General features: G+C 48.3%; 1 protein-coding gene across 1 annotated transcript in view; it reads left to right on the plus strand.

Annotated features, from left to right (window-relative positions):
- Window positions 1-21,304, plus strand: part of LOC142765532 (uncharacterized) — a 220,622-nt gene that overhangs the window by 28,907 nt on the left and 170,411 nt on the right. The window contains exon 6 of the mRNA XM_075866658.1: window positions 871-998. Coding sequence (XP_075722773.1) covers window positions 871-998 — 128 coding nt within the window. The remainder of the gene's footprint in view (window positions 1-870; window positions 999-21,304) is intronic.

The raw sequence follows: 21,304 nt of genomic DNA on the forward strand, positions 1-21,304 counted from the left end.
AAAAATCACTGTATCGAACGCCTAGCATGAGCAATTCACTGATTTCAGCATGGCTTGCACCATCGTTACTGGAGCCACGGCGTTGAGGCTGTGACTTGTCCACAGGTATTCATGTGATCGCACGAAAATGTTGCGTACTCAAAGAAAAAAAAAAGAAAAGTCTCAAGATCGCAAGGTGCTTGACATATTTCCTTTTTGCATGCCATCCTTCCCTGCTTAGGTTCCAGTGGTTGCGTCGAGACAAGAGAAGAAAAATTGCTTTTGCAGTGTGGTGTGACCAATCTTTGAAACATCACCTGTACTAGATTGTTTCTAAAAATTTTTGCAGTGGTGAATTCGTGAGGCAGTGAGCTCCTCTGGTGAATCCATTCCATGGCTACTTGTGTTAGGGGCCCTTTTAAGGCCTCATATCAAGAAACAAATAACGATGTCTTAAATCAGGCAAGCCTTATAGCATTGACCAACTCACGTGTCACTTCAGTATCTGCTGAGCATTGCACAATTCAAAAATTTGTAATGAAAAATGTGCAGACATGAACAAACAAAGCAGTACAATGTTTTCCAACTGACACGGCCTACACATTGTGTGTATAGATAAAGCGGGGAAGTGAAAAGAGTAGTTAAAGCCTCACACAAATGCACAACGTAGGTCAGAAACACTTTCGTGCAACAGTGTGATAAATCTAGTGATAGATACCGGGTCTGCCCCTTTCGGCCTTGTTAGTCAACCATTTTCACAGGGTCAACCTCCTCCACAGGGTGTAGGGGCAGTGATTTATTTTATTGTTGTGTAGCACATTTTAGATCTCCTATGTGGCAGATTTTTATTGTACTCCCTTGAGGTGTGTTTGCATGGCCTGTGTATTGCAGAGGTGGCTCTAGAGATGCGGCGCTTGAGACGTTGGCTCAAGGAGCTGGAGGCACAACTTCCTAGCCAGATGGCAGTTTCATCGACGTGGACACAGGCCGAAATCCAAGAGAGACTGTGCGCCCAGCAGGTGAGCTTGGAGTTTTCACATTCTCAAACAGTTTTCAGAAACTGTAGGACAAAAGAAACAAGGACAAGCCTACAGTAGGGTCGAACCTTGCAAGTCTCTAGCATTTCCTCCTGAAAGGCCTCCACCAATAGGTGCGTATTCCAGACCGAAGTCGCCAGCAGGGGAGCCGGCGACCAGCGTGCAACCAACCCGCCTTTTGATCACTATGTCAAGTAAACGAGCAGGGCTATTTCTTTAGTCATGGGGGTGATCAGTTGCTGTGCCTCGATCATCTGTGTGGCGTTTCTCCAGACATCTTAAAAGAGTATTGACACGATTTTAAGACATTTGAAATAGGACGCTTTTCATTTCCTTGGTATGCAGTGTTAACTCTCTCCATACATTGCAGTCGGACATTACATATCAAACATTTTACTTTGATTTTGACGTCTTCTTTCCTGAGCATTAGCTAGCCAGCCCCACGTCAGTGAACTACATAAACGTGAAGCAGGAGTCAAAGCTGTTCTTGTTTGGCCTCCCAAAAAATCAGAACGGGCATAAAGAATGCGATCAGAACCTGTCAAAGTGGACAAGCCCCTGGAAGACATCAGTGCAGTGCACAAGCTCCACTTCGAGCTGCTTCGTGTGCTCAGAGGCTATGTGCACATTATCGAAGGAAAAGAAGTGTGGGTATATCTGCGGAAGACACCTTCTCCGCGGCGATGCTATGCCGCGTTTCTTCCCAATCTGCCAGCCTACCTTGGTAAAAAGCGAATGCAAGAGAAGACCAAGAGAGATGCAACAACACGAAAGAGAGATCGGAAAATTCAGACGGACAATCATTTAAGCGTAGTGTTGATACAAAAGGTTCAATCTACACGGCATGAAACCGCGAGGTGGTCGATGTGATGTAAGAAGATATAGTGAATCTGCAGTGAGCTCAAGTGCACCAAAATAAAAAAGAAAGCATTAACTGTGCCCCACTAAAAAAAAAAGAAAGACAGAACGGCATGGGTAGCGTTGGCTGCTATCAGGCTAACTTTCGGCAAATTCTATTGCGAAAGGAAATGGAAAAAATACTAACCGAATGCAACATACTAACCGAGAGTCAGATGGCAGTTAATACAAACAAGAATTATTTTAAATAGCAGAGCATTGTGTGTCACAACTCGCGTGTGGCTAGCAGCGAGCAGCTTCTGCAAGTGAAGCTTCTAATGAAGTTGCCTGTTGCGTCACTTATAACATGCACCGCCAACTGCATCGGAGGAGCAGCAGAGGAAGCCTGCTGCTCTCTTTTAGTACACTGTAACCTGGCCGCGCTTTGCTACCACGCCAGCTGGTATGACTTATTGCCATGCCACAAATGCACTGAAGCAGTAGCAAGGAAAAATCCATCACCAAGCCTAGTTCGGCAACGAACCCACCTCGCCTGATTATCACAACAGCTGATTGGACATTAGGCCAAGCCAAACAGGTGCCAATGTAACGGCTGCGGAAGAGCTGCATTGAAGCTACCAAAATGACTAAGCATAATCATGCCAAGTTTAAATAATTGAGTTGCCTAGCAACCGTTCACCTCATGGAACGCTTCATAAATAGATCTACTGTGCAGGTGCACGTTTTCAGAATTGTTATGAAACCAGCAATGTGTGGTTGTATTGAGGCAGTTTGTATCCGTGGGTAGTCCGAGGGAGAACTGTATTCCTGATGATGATGCTGCCTATCATGAGGGTCGACGTGCTGCAGAGCAAGATTGAGATCAGAGGTGATGATCCGACTCGGCCTGCTCGAAGAGGAAAGCGGCTGACATGAAGAAAAAGAGGCAAGAGCCGCAATATACTTTGCATAATAATTAGTGGGAACCTGAAAGTTATCCTTAACATTAGTCAATGTAGCCTCCTATTTGGTTTGACTGGCTTTACTGTCTCGCTTGACCGAGTGCAAGCTTCTTCATTTCTGTATTTTTTAAATGCATTTTATTCATTTGTTTGTTATACACTGTTCTACGTTTATGTTATAATTTTCTCAATATCATATACCTCTTTAAAATAATTATGGTGTAGTGCAAAAACACACCAACTAGCTCAAGAACAAGTTCTACTGCAGAACAGCTCTTGAAACGTTGACTGATATACAGGAACAGCATCAGTACTCAATTATTTCAAGGACGGAAGAAGGGAAAACAAAGTCTACAAACATTTGTGTGTGCAGTGGGGCCAGCTCTACAGGAGCAGACTACAGCCTTATGAAGGCTTGTAGGGTGAATGTGCACATGCTGCTGCTGGAAATGAGGTGTGCACACCGTTCCACTGCACAACTTGAACAGTGCTGCTTTGTGCCAGTTGTTGTACCATTTCATTCTAGGCATCGGAGGATGTGAATGCATGGTGGTACCTTCAGGAGTCACTGGAATCTGTCCCTCTACTTTCTAACAAAGTTCTGGCTTGGTTTCGATTAAATATTTTCTTTTGCTATTTCTGTATGGTTTCTATATATACACTACAGCTGGTTTTTATAACATAATGTCAGAAATATAGGCAAATTTACGAAAGGGTAAATTTAGCCAGAATTCCAAAATATGTTGATGCACTCTTATGGTAGCGTGACCAAATGCATGTGGGCTGACTACTGCATGGAGGAGGTGCATTGCTTAATGTCTGGCATTAAATGACGGAGTTTTGAAGCGATGAAGCCGTGCGAAAAATGTCAAATGAGAAAGTTGTAGACCTGTTTGTGATAATGTGGATGTCATACTCGTTTCTGAAGCTTGGACAATTTGGCGGCTGAGGCCACTTTTCTTTTTTACGTGATAATTAACAAATATCATGTCATTGCTTTGTGCACTTTCCGTAAAGTTCAATTCAGAAAGGCATCAACATATGAAAGGTGCCCCATTGCTATTGTTGGTTGCATTGTGCAAAAGATGACAAGCTTAAGCTTATGGCAGCACTTTATATTGCCCCATTGCGGTGGTGTAGTGGCTAAGGCACTCGGCTGCTAACCCGCAGGTCGCGGAATTGAGTCCCTGCGGCAGCGACCTCATTTTCGATGAAGGCGAAATTAGGTCCGTGTGCTCACGTTTGGGTGCATGTTGAAGAACCCCAGGGCATCGAAATTTCCGGAGCCTTACAGGCTACAGCGTCTCTCATAATCATGGTGGTTTTGGAATGTTAAACTCCACATATCAATCAATCAGCACTTTATACTATTGCAAATTATACCTATGAAATCGTACATATGTTTATTATTACTTTTAAAGTGCTGACGTCAGAAGTCACCGTTACTCCCATCATCAGGCCAAATGCGATTAAGTTTACACGTTTGGCTCTGACAAAAAAAAAAAGTGTCATTCAGGAACTTTGGGCCTTGAATACTCAATGTGTTTTCTTGTGCCCTTGTAGCATGTGTATAATAATGCATCGAGGCTGTATACAGACAAAGGAAATTGGTGGAGCGTATGTGGTGGCCTGCGCTTAATTTTTTAGTGTGTCTGGGAGCAATGATGCCTCCATGGCAAAGCTACATTTCTGTTTCTGAAGCAAACCGTTGCCGGAAACGGCTTTGGTTGTCTCTGAAGTACGAGGTAATGCGCCATTCCGTGGCAGTTAACGGCGCGAGACTAATATTGTTGAAAGAGTTAACGAGAGAGAGGAGGACAAGTGCAGGTGTGGCGTGCGCGACGGCAGGGTGGGCCGGGCCCTGTCGGTCGTTCAACTCGGTAGCGGCTGCGTTGTTTTCTCCCTCGCGGGGTGACTGACTGGCCCCTGTCCGCCCGCGCAGGCCAGTCCGTCCGTCAACCGGTGCCGCCCCCTGGCGGCTACGACAGCGCCCCCCTCCCCCCTGGCTCTTTTCGTCATCATCGACGGGTCCGAGTTGTGGGCGTGTGCGCGTTCGTGTGTGTAACTTTGCCCGCGGCTATTGATCGAAAGACGGAAGAGCGCGACCTTATCCGTCTTCTGCTATCGGTTGTCAGTTACGAAATAACGCCACATGAATCTGTTTCAAAAAAGAAAGAACGGGGGGGGGGGGGGGGGGACGGTGGTGTGATCGCGCCGTGATGCTTCACCACACGTATACACCAGAGCTCAGACACTCAAAGGAGTCTAACTAGACTTTCGCTAGGCAGCATCGATGAACCACCAGTTGGCTCTTACGCATTAGTGTCTAGTACAGCGTACCAAATGTGTAATATTCATAATAGCATGAAAACACGCCTGGAAATTTATTGCTCCGCACCTTGTATCTTTGGAGTTCAGCCTGTCTTAACGAGCTTGTGAAACATGGCGTTCACAATATTTGACACACGCATTCTTCTAATTCGACTTGGTTCGGACGCGCGTGTGTATCTGTCTTTGGTTGTGATCAATCGTCAGATTTTTAAGGGTCCCTAAACCACCCAGACGCCGAAATGTAGATGTAGCGTTGCAGCTGTGTATGCAGCGACAGGGGCCATGAAACACTTGTTCAAATAACCACGGCATGGATTCACTAAAAGAGCTCATTGCCACATGAATTCAACGTAGCAAAAATTTTAACAGTCCGTCCAGTACAAGCGGAGTTACAAAGCGCTTTTGCCGTCTCTCGTCTCGACGAAAGCGCTGGAAGCTAAGCAGGGGGGTTGGGTGAGGAGGAGGGTGTGACGTGGGCAACGAAAACACGTCACGTGCGCCTCGTGACCTTGAACACTTTCTTCCTTTTTTTTTTCATCGAATACGTGGCTTTGTCTGTGTGATTCCGCGCGCACGCGTTGACAAGTCGCGGCCTCCTACGGTGATCCCTGCAACGATTGAGTGCGTGCCTTATTAAAATCAGCCAATGGCTGATGATGATGGCCTTCTACGAGAGATTTTTGAGTGTCTTGAGTCATTTTTCGAGAGAATAGAAAACAATCTTAGGCTGACTTTGCGAATTCCAGGCCACGTGCTCGCCTTTGTTCGGGAGACTCTACTACAGTAAAAATTGCGTTGGGCATAGTTGGTACATAGCAAAATAAGATAACTTTTTTGGCGCATTCAACTCTACTACCGATCGGCAGCGTGTACCGACCATGCTCAAGAAGTGTTGCAGGGCCCCTTGAATGCTGGTGGAGTTCCACGCCTTTCGTCGTTTTGCTCTTTCATTCGCTAAGCTGCGTACGTCGGCTCGTTTGACCCTTCCTCGGCGTCCGAGGTGGGAACGCAACAAGCGCGTGCATCTGCTTGCAGAAAACAGGCTTTATTTCGCTTAATGACAGCGTCTCTTGTACACAGCGTCAGTTTACGTCATGCAAGCTGTTCTCGACAGAACCACCGTGGACAGAACAAAGACATGAAGGGAAACACGCGAGCGTCCTTGGGTAGTTTAAGGACCTTTTAAACGCGGATCCTTTCTTAGTCGCACGATGGAGCCCTTCGGAGGCGGCGCCGTCCACAACCCCACTGCGCATGCTCGCGTCTTGTGCTAGCCCAGGAAAACACCCGGGCTGTGTTCCAGTTCTTAGACAGCGCGTAGACAGTCTGCGCAGACTGCTTAGAATACCGCACCGAGCCCATGTTGTCCGGGAATTGAAACACGTTTAGGCAGCTTTTACGCGACGATGCGCCACCTCGCGTCGAGAAGAAAAAGCTAAAAGAAAGAAACGTAGCAGTTGTGATTTCCGGCTTATTTCGTGTTGAAATCTAAAACAAATAAACGTCACTCACATTGAGCGTCTGGGAAAGCGTCTGCTTGTGTGCAGACGACCATTCTGGCGAGATTTGATCTATTTGAGCGATTTGCTGAGCTGCCATCTTGTTTAGACAGCAACGTAGCCTGCATCGTATTTGTCTACCATACGGTCTTCTCGGAGCTGTCTACTTTGCCGGCTACGTGAGAATTGGAATGGGACTTAATATGGCCGCCGTCCATATAACTGTCTATTTAGCCGTCTACGGGGAGTGTTGGAACACAGCGCCGCAAAACTGTCGCTCCCGTCTTCCTCTCTCGCCTCGCAAGGCCGACGCAAGCAGCGTCCGCTATCAAAAGCGACTGCGTTCACTGGCCACCTCGATGTGTATGCACTGGATCGCGCGTTCGGAGCTCAATCAAATGCGTGTTTGCTTGGCTTTGAACGCAACGCCTCTCCTTCATTCAATAAGTAAGAATGATAAAGACGAATTAACGATTAAGCATATTCTGAAACCATACCGAATTACGCAACATTCACGTGATGGGTATTTACTCGAGTCACCCCCCTCCCCCCGTGGGAAGATGGGGGTGGCACTTTTTTTTTTTGTTTCTTTCCGCCTGGTCATACAAATGTTACGGCAAGGGGACTTGGCGGGAAGTTCACTGTTAGGGTATTTTAGCTGTGCTAAAGTGCCGCTGTGCTAATTTGCCGTGCGGTGAATACCGAGATAATGTATGGTGGCAGCTTCTCAAGTTGCTTGCGGTAACGTGAGATGTCACTGGTGGGTAGTAGAGTGAGCGCTTGCGCACTATAAAAAAAGAGACTGCGTGCTTACCACGTCATTACGGTATTACCTACCGTACGTATATGCATAGGCGGGCTCAGGTTTCCCCTTCAGAGAGAAGGTTCGTCGCAGTGCCCCATCTCTCCCGATTATCTCAATGCATGGAAGCGATTTAGCGCCCCCCCTCCCGTACGCGCGCCTATGATGATATACTGTAAACAAACAGTGCTGAAACACCCTATTATGTAGCTGCTGGTACGTGTACATCTGTTTGATTAGATGTATAAGAAGGTGTTAACGAAGGTTTTATAAAAAAATGCGACAGATGGGTGATAAACAGCTTTCGTCCTTTGCGTTTGCAACATAATATGTAAGGTTCTTAATTTACGTGAACCCTTAATAAATATTGACGCGCTATCTGGCGGGCCATGAAGCGATGCACACAGAATACATTCACTCTTACATTAAAAAAAAAAAAAACCTACGCAGAAGCGCGCGTGTTTGCGTCATATGATGCCTGCGCGATTGTGTTGCTTGTGCGTTGCTTGTGCGTTGCTCCATCAAGACGTGTACACACCTCCGGCACGCTATAGGTGTGAGGCTTCGGAGGACTGCACAAAGCTGCCGCAGAAACTGTGCCACGCATTGCGCAGCGCTTTTTCCTCTACTTTGTTCCAGTTATCCCGCAAGTGATTGTTCATGCGAGCTTTAGATGGAGAGATCTTTTGATGGACCGCGTCGCCATCAAGTGCACCATCGACTTCAGAGCTGGCCCCCACTGAGCGCCAGACAAAAGGCGTCACCCCTATTTGCATTTGTACTTTTTCCGTGTTCCAGTTTTCACGCGCTAACTCGGAACGCTTGCGTGTTCGATTCGTGGGCCCCTTTTCTCCCGGCGAATTCGCCTCGGCGCGCCACGCGAAACTACGTTTGATGGGTGCCCGTACACCCCACTGAGCGCTTTCACCGGCGTATCCTGGCGTCACTCGGCGTTGAAAACCACACTGGAAGCGTGCGTGCCAGCGAGAGCCGTGCAGTGTGACCTGATGCTGTTGCCGTTTGAAGCTAGCTGCTACGACTTCCTTGCATCCCATTCTCGCAAACTAGTTTTGCGGATGCCCGTGTGGCATGGGTATAACTCTGTGACCAGATGAAACAAATCAGCGCAGGCCTGGAGAAATATTCTCGATTTTTCTTATTTGTTGCTTCGCGGTATGAAAAGTATTCAAGTTATTGGAGAAGAAACACACTGCTGCCAGAAAGGTATAATTACATATCGGAAAGAACCATCGAACTTGCAGTCGGTGGCCTTTGAGATTGCTGTAGCACCTCGTAGAGTGTTGATAGGGACTACAGTGTTGCCACTCTTTGAAGGGGCTAATGCCGCTGCGCCGCCCTATTTTGCGCCACGTCCGGCGATTCTCAACCGCGCTGTCGTAGACGCCGCGAACACAAATATCAAGGCACCCTAGTAGCCAAGCTATCGTAGCTCCGCAGTTTCATCTCATACAAATATGGTGGGAACCTTCATCTTCATGAAAATCGCGTGCCGGGGCGCCTCTGTGCGCTGTTTAGTCCAAGCAATCATCGCAGCGCCTGTGCTGCCTCGTGCGCACCGGTGCGAGGGGGGTGATGTGTGAATCCCGAGGAGGGAGCCCTTACGGTGCCATGCATGTGTCGGCGCTCTCATCGCAGTTGCGTCATGCGCGTGCGATCAGAACGTCTTTATAGCAGCCTGCTCTTTTTTATCGTTTCATTGTTATTTTTGGGCGCCAAGTTGGCGTGTGCCTGCTGGCATTGTCGGCAGCTGCTGCACCGAGCAACCGGCATTTATATGCTTTCATAATACGCTCCAAGAGAAACTGTGCGCTATCGACCATGCATATGTGTGCCTGATTGTGTTGCTGGTCCTGCATACTGCTTGTTAAAAGGTGCGTTTTAAGCTGAGCTGTCAGTCTTCCCGTGCGTGGCCCCCTCGGTGTTATCACGCGTGCTCTCCAGTATGGCGCTCATTTCGACGCTCCTCGACCGCACCCTGTGGAGCCGCGGCGTCTTTGTTGGCGCTTTGGACGCCCTGCGTTGCAGACAATGTAAAGGTCAAAAGGAGGCGCCCACCCAGATTTTCCGGCGCCGTGGGGCGGATACAGGCACATGTGCGCTGTTTCGCACGCAGAAGTCACTGTTCTCTGCCTTGGTCTCGATCTCCTTTTAAATGGGCACATGCGGATGCCACGTCTGCAGCCGCGTGCAGCAAGACTGGAACTTCGTCAGCGTTCATTCTAGTCACAGTGAATGGATTAGCGCTGTCTTCCGTGTAGCTTAAGAAAAATATTTCGAATTGACGCCTGCGTACGCCCGATAAGTGTCGCCCAGGGCGAGGATTGCGCGGTAGTGAACTATATAACATTCAGCAGTGCGAGACCTGTACAAAACGCTAACCAGTGTTCCTATAGATTAGGTTGTATTGTACAGTGAAGGCACAATAGAAGCGTATATAGCCTTCTTTGCTTGCTGGGTTGTTGTACAGGCAGGTCCACTTGTCAAGGGGAGCACAGAGCATGTGCGCATTTCACACTCTTGCAAAACCGTAGTGGCTTTGATTTGCGCAAGTCTGCTGGTGGTTGGCAGTTCTGATTTCGTCTGATAGACTATAGTGTCGTGCAGGAACAGTGTTTTCTTATTCACTTGTGGCCAGTGGGTTAGAATTATGAATTGTGCCCAGACAACTGTTCCTTTCAACACTGAATTGTAGTGTGCATGGTCGCTGCAGCTGTTTTGTTGTGAATTATGAACGCTTCATGCATTGAGGGTACCGGTTCCAGCCTTGCCGTGCAACGAAGACGACTGAACAAATCACTTTGACTATAACACAAGGCGATGAACTGTAAGCATCAGAACCAATATACGAGCTCGGTCGCACTGAGCATGTTATATATGGCGTAACTTCCGGGGTCGTAACCTCGAAAGCGTGACCTCTGCGAAGAGGCGCGCGCACCGCCGACATCGTATCCCGGCCGTTTCGAATTCCCTGTATTTGGCCTCTGAAGAAGCGAGCCGCTGTTGGACCTCCTCTCTAATGCGCTCGCGCGCGTTGCTATGAATCGCCTATCGACGCTCTTGTACGAGATTCCTGGCACGTCAGCCGTTTTGTTTCTCTATGTAATGCTCCCCTTCGCTATGTATTGGCGGTGCCGAACGCGTGCACCCCGTGGAGGCGCGTAATTAAAGCGATTCCGGTAGCTCGGCGAAATAATATTGACAATAATAAAAAGTGCGCTGCTCTTACCGGCTTCCTCGGAAACGATGCTTCACGCGGCCGAGCCCGTCCGTTGCGTCACGCGTGCTCTCCCGGATGCGGCCCGTTTTTCCTTTTTCATTTTTTTCTTTTTCGTATAAGACGCTGAACGTTCCCTGCGCGCAAGGTTTTTTAAAATCTTTCTTTTTCTCTTACACGTATCGTTCGACTCCTCTCCTGTTGTTTCCCCTCCTGCGCTCATCGAGTGCTGCCCCGAGCATCGCGTATACTATACCTGTCAGCGTGTGTAATGCGTGTAAACACTCTCCGAGCGTGCGCGAAGGTCTTCTTGCGCAAACCCGCGCCCCTTTTGAAGACGATAGTCTTTCTTGGGGACCTTCGACGCAAAAGATTCTGGTCGGTGTTCGTTTGTCTGTCCACCCTTAACGATACCGGGTACCTCAAACGGCACCAGCCGATGACAGAGTAAATTCCAGACAATACCCACAAACAAGCCCTCTGCAAGCACGAACGCGCAGATATGGCACATATTCTATGGCAATGTACACAGGTCACAGTAATATACCGAAAGGACAATATAAAACCGGACCTTCTCGAGGAGCGTTGGCTAAGTGCGCTGACTAGCTCAGATCTGCACGACCAACTGTGGGCAATCCAGCGGGCCCGGACAGCGCTGGAAAGGCTACGCCTCACCGCACAAAACGTCGGGGTGGCCTGAGCCCGGGCCGGTAACCCTGCAGGGTTTCCTTTTTTTTTAATAAAGTTTTTTCCGTCCGTCCGTTCGATACCCCAAACATCCGGCCCCATCCGCAGCGCCCACCAATGTTGCTCAAGATTGAGCGTTCATACTTGTGCGATTGCCAATTAAAAAGTAATTATTGCGCATATCTGAGGCACCATAACAACACGTATATATTCTGTATGTGCTTCTTTTACTAGAAAAGGCATGGCTGTTGCGGCTGCATTTCCGCCACAGCCATGTGAGTACACGGGCCTACAACATTTCCGCCTGGACGCGGAAATGTTGTAGGCCCGTGTACTCATATTTGGGTGCACGTGAAAGAACCCCAGGTTGTCGAAATTTCCGGAGCCCTCCACTACGGCGTCTCTTATAATCATATGGTGATTTTGGGACGTTAAACCCCACATATCAGAAAAGGCATACATATGTAATTCTAAGGACCGTAGCGTTCATCACGCTGCGCTGACCATGCAACGCTTGCACGAAAGGGCAAGTGTTTCCGACGCTTTGCTAAGACGGCACGGTAGTGGCACCTACCCGTCGCCTTGCGTTCTACACCTTATCAGCCGCACGCTTCGTTTTCCAAGATAACTGCCAGATAGCGCTCGTCTCACGTGTGACGTGACTTGATGCGCTCGTTCGCCTTCGCTACACGCTCGAGGCACTCTAACGCAGCGCCTCCAGAATACCATTCACCACGGAGGAAATTCCTTCCTCCGTGCCATTCACCGATTTTCTTGCGCAGAACACCAAATAAACGTTTTGCTCACTCTCTCCAGACGCAAGACTATCGTCTTTCGACGACATTTGCAGATTTACATGCAGATACGGGGCATATTTTTTTCCCTCGCCATCTCCGTCGTGTGGGAATACCGGCGTCACAAAATTCCGTGCTTCCACCGGTGTATCAACTGTCCTGTGCGCAGTGCAGTGAAGGACACATGTCGGTCGGGAAGGACGGACTCCCCACGAGTGAAAATTATCATCGCCGATAAATTAGCGGCGTACATGGAGGAGCGAACGCGCCTCGATTTACAGTGTGCGTGGATGGTTTTCAGCAATTTCTAAATAATTATTCGAGCTTGACGGCCTCTAATCACGATATGATTGTGAGGGACGCCGTAGTTGTTGCCTCTGGAAATTAGGACCTTCTAGTGTGTGTGTGTTTTTTTTTTTTAACGTGCAGCTAAGCACTCGGGCCTCAAGCATTTCGCTTCCATCGAGACGCGACTGCCGGCATTCGATCCCGCGACCTCAGAAGTTAAGTACCATAACCACCACCTTGTGTGATTCTTGAAAGAGAGAAAAGATTATAAAAGTGAACCCCTTAGCTGTCAGCATCACAGTGCGACACCTCAACAGTAGCTCACGAGTGATGGGGGGATTAAGATGTATAGAGATAAAGAGCGGGGGAAGGAGAGAGCGTGTTGCAGGGGCAGTGACATCCGGAAGTAAGGAGAAGATAGGAAAGAGGGGCGCGGTCGCAGAAGTCCGAAGACGGGGCACCACTCAGCGAGAGTTCTTGTCGGCTTCGGCAGATGGCCACCGGTCTCTGTATTCTGCAATGAGGAGCGCGTTTCGTCGACACTCGCTCCCTGGATTTCGTGCCGACCGGTTGCTCGCCCGCGATCTCCGACGAGAGCGCAGCCCTCCATGGCCGATTGGCTCGCCCCACGCCACCTCCTGACGCCGACAAGAGCTCTCGCCGAGTGGTGCCCCATCCTCGGACTCCTGCGACCGTGTCCATCTTTCTTATTTTGCTTCCGTATGTGGCTTTCCCTGCCCCTCTCTCTGTCTCTATACCTTTAATTCCTCCCAATCCCTCCTTACCCCCATCCCATGCGCAGGACTATGGAGGGACCCTCCATTGAGAGGGGCAGTAACGTAAATGCGCTTATTACTTCCTTTTCCCCTTTCAAAGTCACTTTGCGGGTTTCGTCGACTCCGCTGCACTGCGCGCACTTGCGAAATGCGTTGGGGAATTTTGAAGAGTGGTGCACTGTTCTCGGTTCGTCGCCTCCGTCTGGGGTTAGCGTAGATCGCGCGCACTCATTGCTGAATGCGACATTGCTGCTGCGATAGTTTCACTGCATCTTCTAGTAATCGTGTCGGTGCCCACGCCAAAGCGCCAAGCAACGTTGAACTTAGGCGTGCGCACGCGGTGCATACAGTCGCGTGCATTGACATAACAGGGGGGGGGGGGGGCGCTGTGACGTTCTTCTGCTCTCCTCTCCCCTGAAAGGAAACTCTGCGCACGCCTATGATGACAATAGGATGAAGTGGTGCCGCTGGCTGCCGCAGTAAGATTTCTTGGAATATGCCAATAGTTATCTCTTACTTCCGTCAGTCCATATTTGTGTGGCGCAAATAGAAAATACACGGAAACCTATTCCATGGACTGCACGTATAAGTCCGGATGTTTTTCAGAAAGTCCGAATCAAGTATTGCGTAAGACGTGTCAATGTTTGTTAAGTAAAGATCGGTGAGGGGAGGAAAAAAAACTGAGGAAAGGTGGTACACTGTTTCATTTTATTCGGTAGGCTTAATTTTTCAATGAAAGCTTACAGAAAAATGAGGCTGTATAGACGTAGTCTGCCAGTATGCAGGGTATCTGAGAAAACACTTTGCTTCATTCTGTAACGTTGCGCATGTCGAACCGGACCATTATACTCGGTGCGGCGGAATGTTTAAGCGCTACAAATCGGGTTTCGCGTCCAACTCGGCGGTTTGCGTGAAGCGGTATAGTTGACCGCTTCCCAGAGCTCGCGGCATGCGTATATCGTTTCGTCTTTTCACCACGTCGCTGTTCGGAGGAGCGTTGCACCGGTTTGTGTGTGTGTCGCGCAGCTGCATGCGTGTGGCCTCGCTCGTCGTCGCGGCTTCCGCTCCAGATTCCGACGATTCGTGCCGGCCTTGTCGCTTTCGCTTTGCTCGCCTCTTCCTCGCATTGTTCCTTCCACCATTTGCGTCGAGGATGATTGGCGACATCAACCTTCCATCACTGTGCTCTGACACAGAAGTAGACGCGCACTGCGCGAGCCAGGATTAAAGGCGATATGATTCCACGCGTTGACCCGTGTTCTTGTAGATGCGTGAATATTTTGTTTAGTATCGCTTTTTTTGTTTTGCCATTCTACGTGAGCGAGCTTTTGTATCATAACATAACGGTCCGATGAGTTTATTTACAAGATGAAAAGATTCGATACGCCTTGTCCCACGCTAAGGAAAGGGTGGTCGGCCCCACAACTGATCGCTCCTCGCACCCTCTTCTTGCTCCCGTCTTCGTGGCTCCAGCGAATTCCTGCCGCGTGACAATATGTCGACTGGTAGTTTCTTCGCAGTTCGAGGGTGACACTCATTGTCCTGTTCGGTAAGGTGGGATACAACTTAAAACTAAATATTGAGACACTTTATAGGCGACATGATTGCTGCAGATGAGGGACTAGGATTTCTTGATTGAGTATCAGCCTTTGTTAATTATCCGCGTGAATACGTTTCTCTATAGGCAAGTTTCACGGCGCGGCATTGGTCACTGTAGAAAATATACTGAAGAACAAAAATGGATATGAGCGCACACGAAATGCATCATGAGTGTGAAGTGGTGCACAGCTCCCCTTGGTAATAAAGACTAAAGAATCAGTAAATTTTTTGCTGTGCTTATAGATAAGGCAGGAACTTCGAAATTGTTAACAAAGTTGCTTGCAAAAAAAAAAGGGAATTTTCAACCAGCGTCTATACGAGACACAATCGGCCTGACCATATCGGAGACCGGGAGACAGCGGTGTAATAGGGAGCAGGGAGACGCAGAATTGTGGGCTGATTCGACGAGGTGGTGGTTCACCTCATTACTAAACAGGGCTACCGACACATGGCGGAAGCGTCGTGTGTGTCCCTCCCTCGTTCTCTTTTAAGTTAATGAGAGTGAGTGAGTATGAACTTTATCGAGGTCCTGAGAAGAAAGAAAGCGATGCCGAAAGCCCTGCCAATCAATACAGCGGCTCCGACCAGGTCGGGACCGGCAGCCAGTCTTTCGGGCCCTCTGCATGGACAGCCTTGAGCTGAGCGATGAGCTCTGTGCCTCGGATGGCGGAGTCCCAGGAGCACTGGTGAGAAAGAAAAGTAGTTTATAATATAGAAATGTCGCAGGGTCTATTATCTAATGCGTTTCGAAGGTTTGAGGAGCACGATCGGGGCCGCAGAAAGGAAAGCGAAATGAATGAGGGAAGCTGAGATGGCGCGAAGCAGAGTTTAGAGAGATTATTTACAGGATGATGATGATAATGGCACGCGTGACGCGACGCTTGATGTGGGTTTGTTTAACGGTCCGCCTTTTTTATGACGCCCCGGCGCACGCCATCTTGCGGTAAAGTTGTCTTTTTCTCTCGGAGGCTCTGCTTCTGGCAATACCGGTTCGCCTGGCCCCTATACCAAGACGGCAGAGGTCACCTAAGGAAAATGGAATAAATGGATTGCAGTAGTTTTGCGCTTCAGAAAGCACTCTTCAATGGGCTTCTTAGTTTTGCGCTTCAGAAAGCACTCTTCAATGGGCTTCTTGGTTTATGTGCAGATGGCTGACACTTCCGTCACTGAAACGGACATGTAGAGGGGGGTGGAGTTTGTCCCCCCCCCCCAAGTTGGATGCTGGTTCTTTTCTTACTCGCGCATATATAGACACGAACAATCCTGTGGTGTTATAATCAAATTGAGGCAGGTTTAATGACCTTGCCTTGAAGTCATCAAAACTGCCATGTTGGAGTACCAGTAGTAGTTGGTCACTGACTCGCGTAGAACTTCTCACGGCTTATGCAACGGATACTCGGGCACATTGCGCCTTGCTTGTGCGGTCTTAACTGCGAAGGCTGTCCGTCGTATCGAAGCTGGCCATTACGCAGCCCCCGCATGCTGTTCGGACAATGAAGGGGTTCTTCTCAGTGGCTGCTTCGCGGTGTGTCGTCGAGGTCGAGCCAGGGCTCGCAATATTATAGGAGTGAAACGCTGAAAGGATGGCGATGGCTAACTATAGGCGCTTACTTTAAATTGCTGCAAAAAACAGCTTTGTCGTTGTTAGTCGTTGCACGTATCGACCTTAGACAAAATCGATGCCATCTGTTAGTCTTAGTGTGCATACCGCCATGTTAGAGGCTCAGTGCGATGCTCGGGTCCGGTGTTCCACCCTCTGGCTACGCTTTTGGTCGCGACTGTTGGCATTATGTATATGTATACCTATACTAGTAGTAAGTAGGTCAAATGCAGAGCTGAAACTATATCTCAAATAAGGCTCTATTGGTACATACATACTCTCAACTGTCCTCAAAGACAGTAAAAATACTTTTTATTATTAATTAGTAACTAATTATTACTGTTTTAGAGGAAAGTTGAGAGTGCGTATCTATTAATAGATCCTTACTTGAGCTAGTCATGGTTCTGGGTTTGGCCCACTTCGAAAAAAAAAAGCTCATCTTATATTGTTGGCGGTGAGCATTCCAAAAAGACTCGGCGTCCAAACACGGAGAGGACAAAGAAGTCACGACACCGCAATGTCGTGCCGTGACCTCTTTCCTTGTTTGCACGCCGTTTCTCTATGGAATGAATACGTTCCTACTATAGCTGAGCTATCTTTTATTCCAATGCCAGTAAAGGTTAGCTGTATGTCCGCGCTGTTGTCTACGTCGTCGTTTGAGCGCTTTGCTAGCCTGTTTAATAAGGCCAACACCAACTATAGCCTGTACTACCACCCTGCGAAACTCGCTGTTTGACTAAAGAAGGTCGAGTTAATGAGACATATGTTCGCTGGCTGGTGCGGAGAATAGAGGCTGCTTCGCGAGTGCCAGAAGCTGGGGCGAGCGACTTGCGGGAGAGCGCTGCGCCTTTGTCATCGCGCTCGTGTTGACTGCTGCTTCTTTCCTGCCTTGTCTAATATATGTCTGTCCGCACCATATACCTATTCAAGTGAAATCGCCGTGAAATGTGGTTGTGTTCTTTCTTCGGGATTTGTGTGTAGGGCGTCTCGGGTTTGCTAACGGCGTCGGAAGGTGGCTTTCGGTTCCTTCAAACGGCGTCTTGGTCGGCGACCTTGGGTCAACCTGCACGCTTCCCCGTATCGAGCGCGGGCGGCGGCGGCCCCTTTTATCCATCCTGATTTACACCTGCCGCACCGCAGCAGACCTTCGCGCTCCTTTATTCTTTTGCTTTTAGGGCCTTCACGGCTTCTGATGTCGACGGCAGTTCCGAGTGTCTGGCTCGCGCATCTTTTAAAGAGACATTGAAGAGGAAGTATATTATTCTGTTTGTAAATCATTCTTTCGCAATACCGAAATCGCCCTTCTTACCTCAAGCAGGCACTTGTAATAAGAGAGAAAACGCAGGAAAAAGAAAATGCGGGTGGCGACGCCACCTTGAAAGTCCCGCACTGATCGCCGTGACGTCATAGACGGCATCTGCTATAGACTACGTAGCTCCTAATTCGTAAAAATGAAGTAAATCGCTCTCTTGGAGGGCCTGAGACTTATACCGAGTTTCAGTGAATTTAGTTCAGTAAAAGTCGCGCCGCTTTATTTTATTCAGGAGGGTGGGATCATTGTTTGCTTCTTGGCTCGGCAGCATCTGCTAACTCTGCACGTGTTCTTTTGTGTCGTGCGAAGTGCCCGAACGATGCATTTCGGTACAGTGTGCAACTGCCTTTTAGTCCGTCGCATCGTATCGCAGCAGCTGGTTGCGGCAGCCTGCGCGCGCGTTGCGAAAGGTTGCGGCGCTCGGCCGGCGCCTATACGCCGACTGAACAGCTGTCTACGGGACGACGCAGTCACGAATGCTTCCTCCTTCGCCGTGTAGCACAGCGCGTCAGCTTGCTTTCACGAGCGCCCACCTGTGGCGCGACAAGCGCCGGCAGCCATTCGCTGTCATTCGCTTCAGTCACCGAGCGCTGTATCAAGTGGCCATGGTTTCCACTGACTTCCAAGTGAAATTCGCCAAACGACGAGCGAAAAGTCGGCAAAATTTGCCTTTTTTTTGTTCCAAGTTTCGCCAAAAAAGCTGCCACTTTACATATGTGTGGCATGCCTAGTAATGAAAATTGTTAATTATGTATAGCCCCGCGAAGTACAGTGCGATCGATAACACATAAATTATATTGACGTTTTTCAACGTCAGTTGCTTCATCATGAGAGCACTGAAAAAGCACGCATTAGAGTAACTGTAAATGGTCCTATATACGGGACCATAGGGACCATATAGAGTAAAGTGCCAACCACTGGCACGCGTTCGCTCGCGTCTACGCGTCAAAAGCGTCAAATGCGCCTCTCGGCGTCGACGTCGGAGGGGCATACGCGAGCAGGCGCGAGGGATCAAGCCGGGCTTGATATTTCGCCTCGCGTACGCTACGTCACCACGCGTACAGCGGCGCCAACCAACCAGAGGCCGCGCGCCAACCAACCAGAGGCCGCGATGACTCCGAATGCTGTGCCTAATGGCCGCCGCTTCGAAGGCACAGCCGAGTGCTGAAAGCAAGCATGAAAACTACTCCTAACGTTCCTGAATGACCGCTTCGTAATCTAGAACGACAACGAAACGACGAACGACTGCGAGTGCTACCAGCGTGACGCGGTTTCGTGCCGAGTTCGAGCGACGCCGACAAATCCAGCGAATGCCGGCCGGCTATGCTAGCGCCGGACCCCTGTGCGATCGTCGGCCGAGCGAAAGGAGCATGTCGGTGTTCTTGTGCTTTCATCTGTGACTTTCTGTGCTAAAAACGAGTGCGAACATACTTCGGAGGTTCGAAGGTTTGAGCGTGAGCCCTCGCCTACCGCGGAGGCAATTCAGATCGGTGTCATCTGCATCCAGCGCAGGCCTCTACCATCTAGTTCGTATGAACCAGCACATGCGAGGCACATCGGCTGAAAAAAACTCTACGGTAGTTTCCGTCGCAACATAGACACCATATACGACGACCGAAATATCGCGTAGGTCATACGGAGGAGTTTTTATCTGCACTGTGTTTGTGTTTGTTTTCAACATCAATATTCATCATCGCTGAAAGCGAACCTCGCACTAGCCAACACATTTCCGTGATGTGAAAACGTACGTACTTATATAAGTGTATTCGCGAATTGTATGACGCGGAAACATTCGTTGGCTTCGGTGCTAATCGTTTTTGTGTGATGCTAATCGTTTTGTGTAATCGTTTTTGCCAAGCTAATCATAAGCGCGCGCTGGTTGGTAGCAGTGAGATGCGACTTCGTGTCGGGTACCAGCGACGCTGACACACTGGGCTGTCAGCGGTCTCATTTCCATTCACGTACAAGACAGAAACTCGAGCGTGCGTCGCTGTGGTGATCGAAAAAGAAAGTTGCATGATTAAGTGCTGCTGGTATTGCCTGCTATTTCACTTCTCGCTTCTTCTGCTTCTGTGCTACGCTCAGTAGCACATACGTTGTTTGGAGGCATTCTAACACACACATTCTTAATTTGTAGTTCATTCTGATACTCATAGCTATAGGCATACAATGGTGCTTCTCCGTCATTTTACAGTTTACTATAACATAGTGCGTGATCTGTTTACAGCTGGACAGATAACTGAAAACCTTGTGAGAAGCACCTGATTTGAAATCAGCTGTTCGATGACACGATTGTGGGAAGAGAAGATCACCACATGTATGCACAGAATGAATGAAGGTACACTAGTATGGTACTGCACTTTGTGTAGAAGAAATGCAAAAAGTACCTCATGTGACTTATGAGTCCTTTCAGAGCTGTGCTTGTATTTATCTGTGCCTCCAGACTGTAATGAGCTCAATATATTCGATGGTTCTGAACATTGAATATTTGTATGTGTTTCCAAGGAGTCCTTCATTTCTGTTCGGTTTTTTAGTATATGCATTAACTTGGATTATATATACGCATTCACTTAAGCATATTCTGTGTAGTTCTGTTGGAAAACTTGCCAAAACTTCTGTACGGTGCTCTGGTGCAATCCTTTGATCAGTATCTGTCCCATCAAAAATTTTTGGCATGCTTTATTGCATTATAGTGTATTTTGACAATTAATGACATGCTAAAGCCACAGTGCTTGGCTGTAATCTCAAAACCAATGTCTGTCTCATCAAGAAGTGTCAGATGCATTTTGTAGATGTTAAAGGATATTTAAACTACCAGCAAAGTGCTGAAGTCTTCAACACAGCACTGATCCGCAATCACCACCCAGCTTAGAAGTCATTTGTAGAGTTCTCTAACACGTTCAAATAAAGTTATCAAACACTGGATTGATCTACTTGGTTTGATTCCTAATCCCAGTGTGTCTGACTTTTTGGAGGCACTTGTATTATAATAATGTCCTATTTCTCTCATTTATTACAGGGGTGCACTCAAGGGTAGTGATATTTGTTTACCTTGGCACACTTAATGTGATATTACTGTTTACATTCTTTCATTTTGTATATATGTATGCCACTTTTGCAGTAGCCTCACAGTGAGCAGCTGTATTTGAAAATAAATAAATATACCATCCGAAAGTGTTCAACGCTGTGCTCGGTTCCAATCTAGTCGCTAATATCTGTTGCATCGTGATGTGTCGGGTATATTTATTGCATTGGAGAACATTTTGGCTGCTTTCCATGCAGGGTTCAGTTCCAGTATTATGACTGATATCTGTGACTTCATGAAGAGTTAGACGCGGTTTGTCGTTTTAGAGAATACTTTAACTACAGACAACATCCAGAAGTCTTTCCTACAAGGTTCAGTTGCAGCCCTATGGCCAATATCTGTCTTATTATGAAAACTTCAAGTACAGTTAGTTGCATTAGAGCATATTTTGACTACAAAAAATGCCCAGAGGCATTCTACGTAGTGCTTGGTTCCATTCTTATGACAGTATCTGTTGTATCATTAAGAGCCAGATGCGGTT

Source organism: Rhipicephalus microplus, chromosome 6 (assembly GCF_043290135.1).
Source record: "Rhipicephalus microplus isolate Deutch F79 chromosome 6, USDA_Rmic, whole genome shotgun sequence".
In the NCBI taxonomy this organism is placed as follows: Eukaryota; Metazoa; Arthropoda; class Arachnida; order Ixodida; family Ixodidae; genus Rhipicephalus; species Rhipicephalus microplus.